Source organism: Nomascus leucogenys, chromosome 11, assembly GCF_006542625.1.
Source record: "Nomascus leucogenys isolate Asia chromosome 11, Asia_NLE_v1, whole genome shotgun sequence".
Lineage (NCBI taxonomy): Eukaryota > Metazoa > Chordata > Mammalia > Primates > Hylobatidae > Nomascus > Nomascus leucogenys.
In genome coordinates, this window is record NC_044391.1 from 116,644,385 (window position 1) to 116,660,375 (window position 15,991).

The window sequence follows — 15,991 nt, forward strand, 5'->3', positions numbered from 1 at the left end:
GAGCAGAGATCGCGCCACTGCACTCCAGCCTGGGCGACAGAGCGAGGCTCCATCTGAAAATAAAATAAAATAACATAAATAAAATAAAATAGTTGGTTGTAGTGCCCGGAAGTTACAGCGAAGCATTCTCTTCACACCCACCTACTCCTGTTGTCCCAGTGTTATTATTAATAAAACCCCATTCAGGTGACAATTTATATGGTTATCTCTTCATGTAACCCTTTATTGCTCTAACCTTGTTTAATCTTATCTGTTTGTGTATCTCTCTACTCCACTAAACTAAAGAGTTCCTTGAGACCGGAGATATTGTCTTATTTATCTCTGCATCTAGCACATGCCTGCCATTTGGTGGACGTGTAACAAATGTTTGTTAAATTGAACTGAAATAAAAGAACAAAGAAGAGCATAGGAGTAGGAATGGCCAGCCAACATCATCTTCCATGTGCTGCAGAGGTCTAGACTGGAGGCCCAGTTTTGAGTTAGTTATGAGCTTTGTGGCTTGGGAAACTAATTTAATTTTTTTCAACTAAATGGGAGAATACGTATCATGTGCTTAGTGAAAGGCTATTAAGTGTCCAGTAAGTGTTAGCTGCTAGCACTGTTATCAATAGTTAGTTGTTAATAATCACTGTTATTACTATTAAAGATATTATAGTAACTTTGAACTTTAGTTTTCTTAATGGAGAATTAAGATAATAATTTCTGTTTACTTTATCTTGACAATGAACACAAAGACACTTTGGAAACTGTAGAGAGCCCTCACTGCATAGCCCAAAAAAGAATGCATAGTAACAGAGAGGTTTTTGCTATAGAACCGAGTAACTTAGGCATATTACATGGGGGCTCAACTGACTGGCAATATAAGGAAACTTTTAAATATAATATTTTAAAAAGATGAAAAAATGGCTGGGTCGGAAGGTAGAAATTGATCTATGCCATAGTGTTGAAACATAGAAAAAGCACATGGGAAAGAATGGTAGCTGGACTCAGGACAAGTAAGGAAATTAAGACTAGGGCACTGCTCCATGTGGGATTAAGAGAGCATTGCTGCCAGTGTGATGAGGGGACAGAGCCATTCCAGGCTTGGCATCTGGAGAGCAATGGCTTGAGCTTGGAGCAGAAGAATATTCATGTCAGAATCTGCATTCTACTTTGCAAAATTAGTTAAGAGATTGTATTTCTGAGTTGATGAGAACATTTTATCAGTTATGCCAAATTTGGACAGTGCCTAAGAAAGCCATTCAGTACCTGTATGTGTTGCTAATAGTAGAAAGGAATCTAATGTTTACACACAAAAGCAACCTTCAGCCAAGCATCACAGAACCTTTCCTGGCAATATAATCTTTATCAGGTGAGATAAAGAAGTTGATAGATTTAAAGTTTTACGTTCCAGCTCCCTTGTTATCCTAAGAGGCAATTCTAGCAAGAGCAGAACTATTGACGCTAGGAATTCTTGTACCTAACTGCCAATAAACTGGTGGATAGAATTTCAGGTCTATTTCAGAGACATGTGATCAAGTAAAAGCAGCAACAGCCATAGTAAATGCTTACATAGGGCAACAACCCTGTCATGTGGGTACTATTACTGTCCCATTTTATGGAAGACAAACTGAGGAATAAAGAGGTTAAATAATATACTGAAAAATCACACGCCCAGTAAGTGGCAGAGCTAGTCTGTGAACCCAAAGAGTCTTGGTCCGGAGAATGTGCTTTTAACCAGGAGACTCTACTACCTCTCAATTTTAGCCACCATAACCAGTATAAAGTATACCCATGACTTTGTGGGATAAAGTTGTGGGACTAAGACCATAAACTTCAGGGACGGTTTTCTATTCTATCTCAGGATTTCCTTGGAAGGAAGACATTTGTCTAGATTGTATATTTATTAGAGGTGAGACTCTTATCTTGTCTCGTATGTATCCTCTGGGGTCTAATAATATCCTCTCATGATGCATCGGTGCTCAGTAGAATGAGTTGAAGTAAACCAAATAGTCCCTATATTGTTTTCCTTTTGACATAAAATTGTTTGTTGCTGAATGAGGAAGGAACGTGGGAAGGCACAACTCTACCCCACACTCCCAAGAGCAAGTTGGCATTTACTTGTTAATCCTCTTATGGTCAAATACTTTCACCCAATCCTGACTCAGATTTCGAGGCCTGGTTCTTTTCTCTCCCTCTCCTGTGTCTGCTGATCCCAGCCAAGGGAATCTCTTGGTACTGCTGTCAGCTAGCCAGCTGACAGACCTGGGTTGGAATCTTAGCAGCGGAACATTCTAGCTGTGTGGCCTTGGGCACGTCATCCCATTCTGTCACTCTAAGCTCAGTCCCACTGTGTATGAAATGAGGATAATTATCTCACTTCAGGGAAAACACAGGGATAGGCATGATTGGGAGACTTAAACAAGACAACACATCTAAACACCTAGCATAGGGCTTGGCACAGGGTAGCTAGGTGCTGAAATGATAGAAACTGATGTTCTAGTTAGATTGTGACTTCCTTGCTTACTGGGATCATTTCTTACACTTCTTTGTCAAGATTCCATTTCCACTCTCTCCATCCCTCATGCTGCCCTCTCCTCACCCTCCTCAACTCTTTCACTCTGCCCCCATTTCCATCACTAAAATCAGTATTTGTTCATTTATCGTTTATTGTGCTTAACCAATATTTGGGATCATTTTGATTCTGTCCCAGGAGATATTTGGCTATCGGACTCAAGGCTGCCGGAAAAGTCTCTGCCTTGCCGGATCCATCTTCTCATTTGGAATCCTCCCGTTGGTGTTTTACTGGAGACCAGCGTGGCACGTATGGGCACATTGTGTCCCATGTTCCTTGCAAGAAGCAGACACTGTGTTGCTGAGGACAACAGTAAGTGTGTACCTGGTTATGTAGCTGGCGCCCCTCTTTTGTTCTGAACGATGTGTTATGGGATGGCTCGGGGGAGATGTGCACAAGACAGGAAGCAGGTGGAGGCTCCAGTCTTCGGTTCCTTAGGTTTCATCACAGCCTTGCATCTAGCAGGAATTCAGTAATTTGTGTATGGTTAATAGCAAAGACATGGAACAAACCTAAATGCCCGTCAATGATAGGCTGGATAAATAAAATGTGGTACATGTACACCATGGAATACTCTGCAGCCATAATAAAGAATGAAATCATGTCCTTTTCAGGACATGGATGGAGCTGAAGCCATTATCCTCAGCAAACTAATGCAGGAAGAGAAAATCAAATACTGCATGTTGTCACCTATAAGGGGGAGCTAAATGATAATACGTGGACACATAGAAGGGAACAATACATATTGGGGTCTGTCAGAAGATGGAGGCTGGGAGGAGGGAGAGGATCAGGAAAAACAATTAATGGGTACTAAGCTTAATACATGGGTAACAAAATAATCTGTACAACAAACCCCCATGAAGCAAGTTTACTCATATAACAAACCTGCACATGTTCCCCGATCTTAAAATATAAGTCAAATTAAAAATTCTAGATGGTGAGGTTTGATTAAGAAGAGCTATTTCACAAGATATTTCTTTTAAAGTTGTGAGTTTCATGAATGCGAGAGCAGGGAACAACCATGTTAATAGCTAAAAATAACAGGAAGTGTGAAATAGTCAAGTCAGGCTATAGGCTACTAAGTTCACACTGACACTTCCTCTTGATTCCTGGTATAACCCACTCCTTGCACTGGAGTGACTCCTGAGGAAAAGAGGGAAAGGGGTGGGGAGCATCCCTCTGAGGAGGATGCTGTCTGTCCTAGATGATTGATGAGAGTTTGTTGCATTCTGCAGATACACTAGTGTAAAAAGTGCAGCCATCTTGTCCTTGAGGTCATTGCCTCTCTCTGTTAATAAAAGCCTGTGGCTTTGGGTGAGTTTCCCTGTATTTCCTTCCATACCAATTCCTTGCAGCACTCGTAGCACTCAGACAATGTGTATCATCCCTGTGGGACTGCCAGCTTCTCAAAGGAAGTGACCATTTCTAACCTGTTAATTGCTGCACCCCCAGTTCCTGTATGTGGTAGCGATCCTGTTACTATGTGGTGGCTGACAGGCTGAAGTGGATGTTTCTATTAAAGAGAGTGAAAGGACAGTCTTCTAGAGGACTCTCTTCTAGTAGACTTTGACTGAGTGTTTATAAGAATGCATCAGCCCATGGCCCTGAATGACAACCAAATTCTTGATAAATCAACCTCCGTTGGGAGTTTAGCTTTGTTTTGTATATTACAATCTCTCTAGATACATATTCTATTTAATGCAATAAGAGGGGAGGATAGCAATGAGCCTTATAACTGACCAAAAAGAAATCTAACAGAGGTGAGGCTAAACTCCAATGAAACTGAGAACTGGAGGAAGTTGGTCTTTGTTGACTTGCTCCATTGGGGCCAGCCTCACCTTTCATTTCTGGATCTTGGTCCCTTCAAGAAATACTTGTTCTGTGTTCTAGCTTAGCTGATATGTGAGCCATGATACAGGTGATAGCTGAGACATCTTCTCACAAGTTCAACTATAATTTTACTAGAGACTCTTGGAGAATAATCTTTAAGACTTTAAGGAAGCAAGAGGTTATTGTGGAATAAGAGCAAGTGATATTGATGATGTTGAGCTGGAGCTGTGCTTCGTTGATGCCTCGTGTCATCCTTCCTGAAGACTCACAGGATGTGCACAAAAGAAAAGTGCCTGGCACCCCACATAAGACTTCATTTGATGGGTGGGGACATGGGGCTAGGGAGGTGACACAATCTCCCCTAGCGCACGTTTGAGGGAGGGTCCTCACCAGGACTGAGTCCCATGCGTCCTGGCTCCTAGTCGAGGGCTTTTCCATTGAACTGTACTTAGACCAGGGTTCACACACTTCAAATGGCATCACAATAATCTAGAGAGGCTATCAGAACAGCTTGCTGGGTCCCAGTCCCAGAGATTCTAGTTCGTTACATTTGGATTGAGACCTAAGAATTTGCATTTTAACAGGTTCTCAAGTGATGCTAATGATTCTGGCAAGGGGCCATATTTAGAGAAAAACTGCTGTAACTAGTTTTCACTTCCATTTGTGAGCTCACTTGGTCACTTGGTCCTTGGGAGAGAAATAGAGACCTAGACATTTGATGTATGGCTCAGACGGTATATATTTATAATCTGAAAGAGAAGAGTCCAGATTTAGTAAAGTGCTATGAGTGGCCCTCCCATACATAGCCTGAGTGCCTTTCTAGGACAGGGGTAAAATTTGCTTTCTGGGGCTCAGAGCAGGGGCATGAGTATCTATGGAAGACTCCATCTTTGGGCCCTTTTGTAGATCAACCCCTCCACGTGAACTTAAGAATCTATCAGATTATTATTTTCTGGCACGAACATAATTTAACTGTACTCTACAAGTGCATCTGTATGCCCTCAACTAGTTCTCAGAGGACAACGCTTTTGCTACAGTAGAAACAGAACCGCGTTCTGCCTTTCAGGGTCCATCAGCAAGCTCTTCAGATCGAGATGGTCTGCTCAGCTGAGCTGTGCTCTCTGAGTTGCTGGCAGAGTTATGGCACAGACAAGAATAAGAGGAAATGGGCAAGGAAATGGAAAAGGAAGGGAGGAAAATAGGTAAGAGGAAAATGAAGAGAGAGAAAAGAGAAAAAAATCCACTAAGAGTGAATAAAAAAAGAGTGTCACTAAATGAGGAGATGATGTGTTTTGGGATTTGGAGTCAAACGTTTTGATTTCTTGTCCCAGTACTTTAGGTTTGTTACCTAACTTTTTAGGACCTCAATTTCACCACTTGCAAAGTGGGGCTAGTGTGAGAATGAAGGGCTATTGTCTATGTAGAATTTCCAAACTGTGAAATGCATTATCAAACACCATTTTGATTGTGTGTGTGTGTGTGTGTGTGTCATTGCTCAAGCCATTCCAAAGTGTTCTATACAAAAGAGCTTGCTATGCACAAGGTGCACCCATGTCTAATGGTCTTGCTTATCTGGATGATGTGCCTTTTCCTAATTACCCACGAGCCTGGCATTCCCCTCTGGGACAACGGACATGAGGGAAGGTTTTCTGTGACTGGGAGTCTCCAGCTCTCATCCACACTCAGTCGGGTGAGCTCTCCTAGTTGTATGTAGCCAGCTTTGCAAGTGGACATATACTGGAAAGACTCAAAAAAGCTTTGGTGCCCCTGGGAGCTGCATTCCATCATCCTGCCTCTTTCTTTGCATCTTTGACAGTCTATGAAGCCCCTGTCGAATTTCACTGCCCCTCCACAGCTAATCAGAGCAGTCTAAGCCAGCTTCAATCTCGCCTTTTTCATCTTGATTTCAACTTTAATTTTTAATTACCTGCTCTTGTGTGTCATTTTAAATGGATCTGCTATGCCAGAGACTCTCCAAATAAATGAGGTTCTAAATTAGTCTTTAGGTAATTAGACAAGAACTCAATTATTTCAAACATTCTTACTATCTGAGACTTAGGTAAAAATAAGCTTTGGGCACCAATAGTTTAAAAGTTTGCTGCTAGGTTATTTGCATTAAAATGACTTCTTAAAAAGATTTTATTTGAATTATATTACAATAGCTGGACTGTGGCGATTGTCCATTAAGGAGGTCTGGATGACTCCTACCTGAAACCGTGTTGTATATCTGTTCTTCATGTTATTAAAAAATCAGTACTTGCTATTTATCATCAATCTCATGCTGGTAAGATTACAGATCATTATCACAGATACTGATTAGGCAGTCATTTCTTGACATTAAAAAAAAAAAAAAGACCGTGATGTACTGACTGAAAGTCTTCAGTACACAGTTTATTTTCAGTTCTTCTTCTCTTATTAAGGACTCCGAGAGATTTTTCCAGAAGATAAGAGTAACTAGGTTTTTATTTTATAATTTTAAAAGCGGCATTCTGTTCATTATTCATCTACTTCTGATTTTTAACCAATATCATTAGCAAAGCCACGTTTCTATGCAAATGACATGATTTATATGCATTGTTTTGAATTCAGATGCTCCTGATGATTTTCATAGCTTCCGTCTTTATTATAATTACAAACACATTTTTCCCGTCATTGTCATTGTAGGTTACATGTTGTCAAAGCCCCGTGACGTGCAGAGGAGAACTTTGTGATGATGAGCAATGCGGCCTGACCCAAGGCACTTCCGTTTGATGTTTTAATGGGGAGCATTTTCGCTTCAGTTTCAATTAAAGATGTCAGGGCTAGGAGCGTTAGTTCAAAAACTTAGAAACTCTGCAAATCAGCCACGCAAATGTCATCTTAAAGTCTGCCAGTGTACCAGTATTCTCGTCAGGCGGCAGCAGCTGTGTTCACGGGGTCCCTTACCTCCTCTCCTCCCCGCTCCTCCTCTGCAACTTAGTCTCTCACAGTCCATGTTTCCCACACCAGGACCACTTTCTACTGGAACAAGACACTGTTTTGTGCCTGCTTTTACCCATAAAGTTTCTTCTGATAATTCCTTCTCCCCGCCATTCCTGCATGCATGCATTCACTTATGTTTTCAGTGAGTTAGTATTTACTACGCACCAACCATGTACCAGACGTTGGCAAAGGCACTGGGAATACAACTATGAGCAAAACAGATGGAAATCCTTGTCCTTACAGAGTGATTTTCTAGTGAGGAGTCAACACACACACATGCTTTTCTTTCTCAAGTAAATGTAGAAAGTAAGTGTTATCTCTACTTATTAAATTCTCCTCATTCCTCAGCCACATAGCACCTTCTCTGTTAAGTCTTTGTTGATTCATTCTTTGCCCCAGTTCAGAAGGGAGGGAGTTAATCGCCTGTCCTGCATTAGCTCTGTGTTTTCATCTGTGACCGCTGTAGTGCTTTTTACCTTGTATTAAAATACTATTCACTTTACAGTTTATAAAGCAGTATGTCATTGATTATTTAATTCTCATAACAACTCTGGAAAATGGCCATTATCATCTCCATTTTACAGATGAGGATACAAAGAGACCAAGTGACTTTACAACCCAGTAAATATCAAAATCAGGCTTTCCTTTCTTATGTCTCTCTTTTTTTTATACATTTGAGGAGCACACATTGTATGCCAGCCAACAGTGCTGGCTCACGGGCAAGTGTGTGAGTGTGTGTGATTAATAAAACCAGGGTTCTTGACCTCCTGGAGTTAATCAGATCACTACACAAATAAATGTAAAAATCCACCTCTTAAAAGTACTCCTTAGGAAAGGTTCATGGTTATGGCAGGATTATATAATAGAGATTTGTCCATGTCAAAGCAGTCAGGGAAGGCTTTCTGAGCACCAAAGGTTAAGAGTTAAAAGGTGATGGTGGCTGCTGGGGGCAGGCACATGGAGAGTGATGCAGGTAGAGGGAATATGGGGGCAAAGAACTTAAATCTAAGACTTTCTCTAAGTCCTGAGTCTTTTTTTTCTCACTGTGCTGCATTCCTTTTTGTAGCTTTTGATCCTTTAAAATTACAAACTTTCTATTCCTGGAACTTCTCAGCTTTTTTTTTTTCCTGGACAGTCTAGATTATAAGCTTTTTGAAGACAGTGATTGTGGTATACATTTCATTCCCCATGGCAGCTGGCACATGGCCACAGCAGGGCTTAGTTATTTAATTTAATAAGTTGAATTAAGTTGAATCTATAATAAATAGTCTCACTGTTTCTACTAGAATTTTATCTCAAGGATACTAAAGTGGAATGTCACAGTTGAGAAAGAGAATATAGCATTATGTTTCTTTCAGGTACACATTCCTACTTCTGAATCCTGCTTTCCTACCCACTCCCCAACTCGGTCCCATTTCAACCTGGTCTTTCATTAGACATCTCACCACAAATCTCTGAGATTCTGTGAACTGGCCTCTGAGAAATGACTCAATGTTAAGATAAATCGTTTTGAGACTATTATCCTTTATAATACAGGGCCATTTATATTACGATTTAACAGTTTGCAAAGTATTTACATATAGTTGTCTCATTTGGTTCTTACCAGTAGAGATTATTTTTCTCCCATTTTACAGATGGAGGCATAGAGAAATTAAACAAAATTCTCAGGGTCCCATAGCTGTAAGATGAGAGTTGAACTAGAGTTGGAACTAGAGATCTAATTACTCTCTGTCCAGTGACCAGATTCTACAGAGGCAGCATTGTGAAGTGGTTTAAGAATAAACTCTAGATTCTGAGTACCTGGATTTGATTCCCAGCACTGCTCTTGACCTTGGGCAGTGTATTTGTCTGCTAGGCTTCTATAGCAGAATACCACACACTGGGTTTTGCTGAAACGACAGAAATTTATTGTTTCATAGTTCTGGGAGCCGAAAGTCCAAGATCTAGGGCCAGCAGAGTTGGTTTCTGGTGAGGCCTCTCTTCCTGGCTTGAAGAAGTCTGTCTTCTCACTGTGTCTTCATGGAGTCTCTTCTCTGTGCTCTTGCACACCTGGTGTCTCTTCATCTCATATGGACATTAGTCCTGTTGGATTAGTGTGTACCCTTATGGCCTCATTCAACATTAATTACCTTCTTAAAGGTTTTATCTCCAAATATGTTGGAGGTGAGGGGTTCAACATGAGAATTTTGAGGGGGCACAACTCAATTCATAACAGGCAGGTTATTTAACCTCTTTTTGCTTCTATTTTTTTTCTGTTAATGGGGGCTAATGATAATACCTATCTCCTTGTGAGGACTCAGGGTGTGATATGTGTAAAGTTCTGAAATAAAGACTGCTTGCATGCAGGCATTCCATGGGCATTAGTCAACTTTTTACTACACACTATATCTCCAGAAGTTTCAGACAATGAATCAGCTAATCCACTGCTCCATTTCCCCTCAGAAAACAACTACAAAAATGAGCAAGCCCCAAATCCCAATCCCTCCAAAAAAACGTATGCTGAGTTTTCTAGATTTCCTTGTTCTGTACACAAACATAAACATAGCTTTTGCTTTGTTAATAACCTCATTGTGTTGTCCCTCCCTCCTCTTTTTTTTTTGGACAACATATACTGAGATAATAATTATTGTGAGAATTTCTCCAAAACTTAGAACTTTATGTGTCTTATAACTAAATCCTATATTCTAGCCAGTGTCAACTTTTTTCCAACTAAAAAACATTGGGAATATGAGGTCGGGATGTTAAGAGCATCAATGAGTCTGGCCAAGAGAGGGAAAGAGAAAGAAAAAAAATGATAGATGTAAAAATAAAAGAATTTTACCAAAGTTATGGGTCTATAAAGGCAGTGCAGCATTTTAGAATAGCCTGAGAAATTATTATTACATTATCCATAATCCTCTAGGTATTTCATCTGAGCTAGAATTCAGCCTTTTAGCATTGCAATGTATCCATTTCCAGGAGAAAATTACTCATTTTCTAATGTCTCATTGGAACTTTGAAACGGGTTCTTTTTAAGGCAAGCTCAGAACTACATTTTTTTGTGTAGTGAACTATACAAGAGAGGTCACAGCATTGGCCTGAACTTGAAGTGACCATTATATTGCTTTTAAATTTCAAGGGATGAGGTTCTTATTGTAAAAGGATAGAATGAGGTAAGCAAGATGTGTTAGTCTGTTTTCACGCTGCTAATAAAGACATACCCAAAACTGGGTAATTTATAAAGGAAAGAGGTTTAATTGACTCACAGTTCAGCATGGCTGGGGAGGCCTCAGGAAACTTACAATCATGGTGGAAGGGGAAGCAAACACGTCCTTATTCACGTGCCGGCAGCAAGGAGAAGTGCCAAGCAAAAGGGTGAAAGCCCCTTACAAAGCCATCAGATCTCGTGATAACTCACTCACTATCATGAGAACAGCATGAGTGTAACTGCCCGCATGATTAAATTACCCTCCACTGGGTCCCTCCCATGACATAAGGGGATTATGGGAACTACAATTCAAGAGGAGATTTGGATGGGGACACTGCCAAACCATATCACGAGACAGCTTGCTTCATTCAAATCTAAAAGTTAGTCTGGCATTTCCAGGGTCAGAAAGTACAAAGCCACAGGAAATAAAAAATGTCCAGGTTTCTTCCTCTGTTTTTCAGTTCAGGTCAAACACTGGTCCTTTGTATACATTTGACTTTTGAAATGCACTCTTGAATTTTTGTAAAATCTATTTTTTTAGAGTTCAAGGACTGATCCGGTTAATATTTTTGATAAAGAGGAGGTAAAGCCTTCTTTAGAGACCTGAGGTGTAAAAAGTCCAGATTTGCCAGACAAGCACTTTGGATTACTTGCATTATAAACCAATTATTTAAAATGGTAGCTCCTCTGGTACATTTAAGTATTTTACAAATCATTACCTGCTTTGAAGAGAGCTGGGAAACAGACTAAAGTAGAAGAAGCCATTTACAGGTAAAGATGCTGCTTTTCCAAAAAGGACAAATTGAGAGACTTTTAGAGTTTCCTCAAAGGGAGAATAAGTTCCTCCTTACAGAAAGATCTCAGAAACAACATGCTATGAAAAATGAGGCACAGAGCCATACTATTTGTTGCCTCCCTGCTATGGGCCAAACCTTCGATCAGACACATTATGTATTATTTCATTTAATCCTTCAAACATCCATGAAATTTGGTATTATCTCCATTTTCTAAATAAAGAAAATCAGCCTTAGACAGTTGTAAGACAGTTTAGAGCTGGGATTTGAGTTCAGGCCTCAAGCCTGTGCTCTTTCCATATTGGACAACCCCAAAATGAAAACAGAGAAGTCAATGATTTTGCCTGAAGTGACCACTTCACATTGGTGTACTTTCCTTCCATTTCTTTGCTTTTTTTCCCTTAAAAAGCTGGGTGATTTGACAGAGTCCTCAACAGGGTAGTATACAAGAGAGAAGTTAGTGTCACTCCCCTACTCTAAGCAAAAGGGTCATCTAGCTGCCTTATCTTTTATTTTTTCTATAGAATTCTACTTTGTATCATACAGAATTATGAGTTATTGGGATTGGCAGTAAATGGGGATGATAGGAAATGAGCTTAAAGGCAAATATATCCAAGTACCTTTGCTTTGGTAATATTATGAGCTATAAGAAGAGATAGGTATATAGATGAATGTCAGTTTTTAGTACACACCTAGACTAAGGCATACAGTTGGTGCCCTGGATTAATATGGCCTTTGAGAACCTGGACACTTTGCTTTTCCCTCTTTAGGCATTACAGTCTGGAGGTCTGTCTGCTGTCACACAGGGCCAGAGGGTGACAGCTTGATTTCAGGAATTAGATTCTATGCTGTCAGGAGAGCAGTGATTGTGAGAAACTGGATACTATTTGTCACTTGGTACAGAATTCAAGGTGATTTTTACATGCAAGCCAAAGACACCATGGGACAACTTGTTGAAATAAAGAGGAAGGGACCAAGATTTGGAATGGAAAGATCTGGACTCAGGTCTCAGTTTTATTCCTACTACCAGTTTCAAACTGGCTTGAGCAATTCTTAGCCTTGCTGATGGTCGGTTTTCTCATCTGCAAAATGGAGATAATTATAATACCAACACTGGAGAATTGTAAGCCTAAAATAAGATAACATAACAAAATTTCTACAAACTGCTATGTAATCATATGAAAATTAGTTGTTAATATTATTTTAATTCACTGAAGATGATTAATAGTTGCTGTCTTCCTAATTGTCCTTACTTGGTGGCCAGAGGTCTCTGGTCTTGATGGCTCTTTTATAATTTGTGTTCCTATTTACCTACAAATTATACATTTTCTTACCAAATTTTTCATTGAAACTATGTTCTTTAGAAGTTCCAGTTCAGGCTCGACATAAAAATGGCAGTCCAATCAAATTATATTTTTTAGCAAAATGCAGAATAAAGTGGAAGGTTAGAGGGGACTCTGGAGGAGGCAAGCAAGAGTGGGGGTATGACCGTTAAGTCCCTGCTCTGTTACCAAGTATGTCTTTCTTTCCTTGCCAACTAAATGGGAGAATAAGTAACTGCAACAATTCCATAGGGTTTTTGACATTAAATGAAATAATACATATGTGGCATTATGTGCTTAGAACATAGTAAGTGTGAAATATTAACTATTATTAGAAATGGAAAGTTCTTACTTAAAAATTGCTTTGATGAAGTCAAAAGCAAAGCTATATAATGCTGAACTATGTCAAGGTTTGTTCAAGAGTGTTGATTGCCTACTCTACCATACCTAGACCATGTCTATCAGATCAGTGGCTTAGTCATTGAAAATTTAGCTCCCTTCCACCATTCTTAGGCTCATCATTCTTAACTCCATACAATTTGATTTGAATTGATTTAGTCACCTTTTTTTTAAATCCAGTGTAACAGCCAATTACACTGGCTTTTAAAATTGATTAATTAATTAATATTCCAATTTCTATTAAGGTTATTTTCCCCTCTTGTTGGCTTCCTTCCCTTCTTCATCTCTCTTTCTCTCTCTCTTTCTCTCTGTCTCTCTCTCTCTCACACACACACACACACACACACACACACACGCATGCACACAGAACCTGTGCTAAGCCTGGCTGAAGTGCAGACATGCATCATACACAGTTCCTACCCACAGTCCAAGAGAAGTGACAAGGTGGATAGACAAAGGGTAAAATGTGGTAGGAATCTGAGTATCCTGATGATTTAGAGGAGAGATCACCCAGAGTAATTAGGGAGGTTCTCAGGACATGAACTCTGAGCTGGACATGAACTCTGAGGTGGACATGAACTGCGAGCTGGACATGAACTCTGAGCTGGACCCTGAAGGATGGTAGAATCCAGCCATGTAAAGACTTAAGGAGAAGAGAGAAGAATGTGTACTACAGGCTAAGGAAGCAACAGGAGCAAAGGCATACAGATGGTCTTCTCTTAGGAGGACGAATATAAGAGATTAGCTATAATGATTGTATCTTCCCCTCTCTGCCTTTTGCATAGTCAGCTAGGGCACTCTTCATAGCAAAAATGGGTGTGGTGGTGGAGACAATTCCCAGCTCTGACCTACATTTCCCAAGCATCAAATTGTTCCCACGTTTGACTTTTTCTGTTATACTTCTTGAATCCTGAGGTTTGTCAGTCATCTGAGTGGGTTTTATGTTTAGTATTTACCCATTCAGATAATAACCGCTGTCAAATCGGTCTCTAAGGGACCATTGTGGTATCTGTTTCTCAATCCTGTGCTTCTCTCTGTAATTTTACTCTGTGATGAAGTAATCAGTGAACTGCAAAGGGAAGCAATTCTAATTAGGGTCATGCAATAAGGTGCCTTCTTCAACCCCACCTGTGCTAACATCTTGGCAATTACTTTGGGCAGGTTCAGTCCATGGATTCAGTCTTTTTCTTCCATTCTTCAGACTGACTGAGCAGGTCTCGGTGCTGCACAAGAATTGGGAGATAAAGAACAATACAACATGGTCCCTACATTCCAGGTAGTCTAGAAGAACTAAAAAAAAGTGACTAAGAGCACAAGAGAGGGACACCTAACATTTTTTTGGAGTTAACGAAGTGACAGTTTTTTTTGTTTTGTTTTGTTTTTTCCCCCTGGTAGAAGGGTGTTAATGAGGCTGTTCTGTACGAGGTGGAATTTGAGTTAAGCCTTGAAAGATGGAGATGGTCATCAGGTCATAGGCTGAGAGGTGATGCAGTGAACTAGTTCTTACCTGCGAATGAGCCTCCTGACTCTCAAGCTTTGTTATGTGTCAGTGCCTCATCTTCATATCCAGATTCCTCAGTCAATGATGACAGGTCTTTTTCCCTCGAGGTTCTAGATCCATCATCTTTCAGAGACAAACCATTCTGTCTAGAGTGTTCACTAATGCCAAACACTTACAGAATTATATTAAAATGATGTTTTTCAGGTTGAATTTTAGCCTGCTGACCTCTCTTAACTTCATGGGGGTTTTGATGTCTATCTCCTCAGGATGAATTCCAAATTTACTCTTGGAAAAAGGTAATATGGATCTACCTGTCAGCATTAAACAGCGCATTTGGTCTCACTCCTGACCACCCTCTCATTACAGATGAGGACTATATCATAAATAGAGCCATAAGAAAGCCAGACCTAAAGGTAAGTAAACTTATGGCTGCTGCTGTCAGAGAGATTTAATCTTTTTTCCCCTCAAGTATAAAGTTAAATGTATCTCCTCCACGGTGCCAATCCTCATTTGATAGCGTATATTTAAAACGTGAACTTTGGAGCCAGACAGTCCAAATCTCAGCTTCCTCCTTCTAAATAGTGCAACCATTGATCTTAACCCTGCTGAGCCTGTTTTGTCATCTACAAAATGATGATAATAATGTCTATTTCTAATATATATATATTTTTTAAAGAAAATATATGCTTTTATTTTTCCGTGATTACAAATACAACTGAATATCAAATACACAAAGTAAGAATTATACGGGGAAAAAAATCAGATACGTTCATATATATATCACCTTTTCAAGGCTATTTCCATCCAGAATAACCTTGGTTTGCCAGGGCCAATAGAAAGAAGTCACAAAATCGCCTTTAGTCAAATTTGTGTGTTTGCTTTCTTCTATAATTCCAATACCTCCACCATCAATGACTTGAGATAGCTGCCAAGGTGTTATATAATCAGTGCCAGTGTCTTCATTCATTCTACAACGAAGGCTGTGACTTCACACTTGGAAGGTTGCACAGCGGCCAGGCAGGGGTCTTGAAATGGAAAGTTGTGATAGGTGTACTATCTTCACTTACCAGCTATGGCATAGGCAGTTTGGTTAGTTACTGCCTCTCTGGTCTTGAGTTTCTTATTTATAAAATAAAAGTAATACCCCTTCTTTGCCTTTCTCAGGGCTGTTATGAACATACAATGAGATGATGGATATTAAGGTCATTTGTGAACTTCAATGAGCTATGCTAGTAACAGAACTTTCATTAAAGTCAGAGGAGCTGTCATGGGCTCAGCCTTGATGACAATAACAACATTACCAAGAGGGTAACCATTTAGGGGCATTTAAAGGAGGTGTCCCCAACCCCCAGGCCACTGATCGGTGCCCTGTCCATGGCCTGTTAGGAACCAGGCTGCACAGCAGGAGGTGAGCTGCCGGCAAGCCGGCGAGCATTACCGCCT

At 40.1% G+C, this 15,991-nt stretch overlaps 1 protein-coding gene across 1 annotated transcript in view; it reads left to right on the forward strand.

Moving 5' to 3' along the window:
* LOC115837296 (probable cation-transporting ATPase 13A4) overlaps positions 1-15,991 on the forward strand; it is a 151,393-nt gene that overhangs the window by 77,531 nt on the left and 57,871 nt on the right. Inside the window, exons 7-8 of the mRNA XM_030822807.1 lie at positions 2,693-2,866; positions 14,815-14,961. Of these exons, the coding sequence (XP_030678667.1) occupies positions 2,693-2,866; positions 14,815-14,961 (321 nt within the window). The remainder of the gene's footprint in view (positions 1-2,692; positions 2,867-14,814; positions 14,962-15,991) is intronic.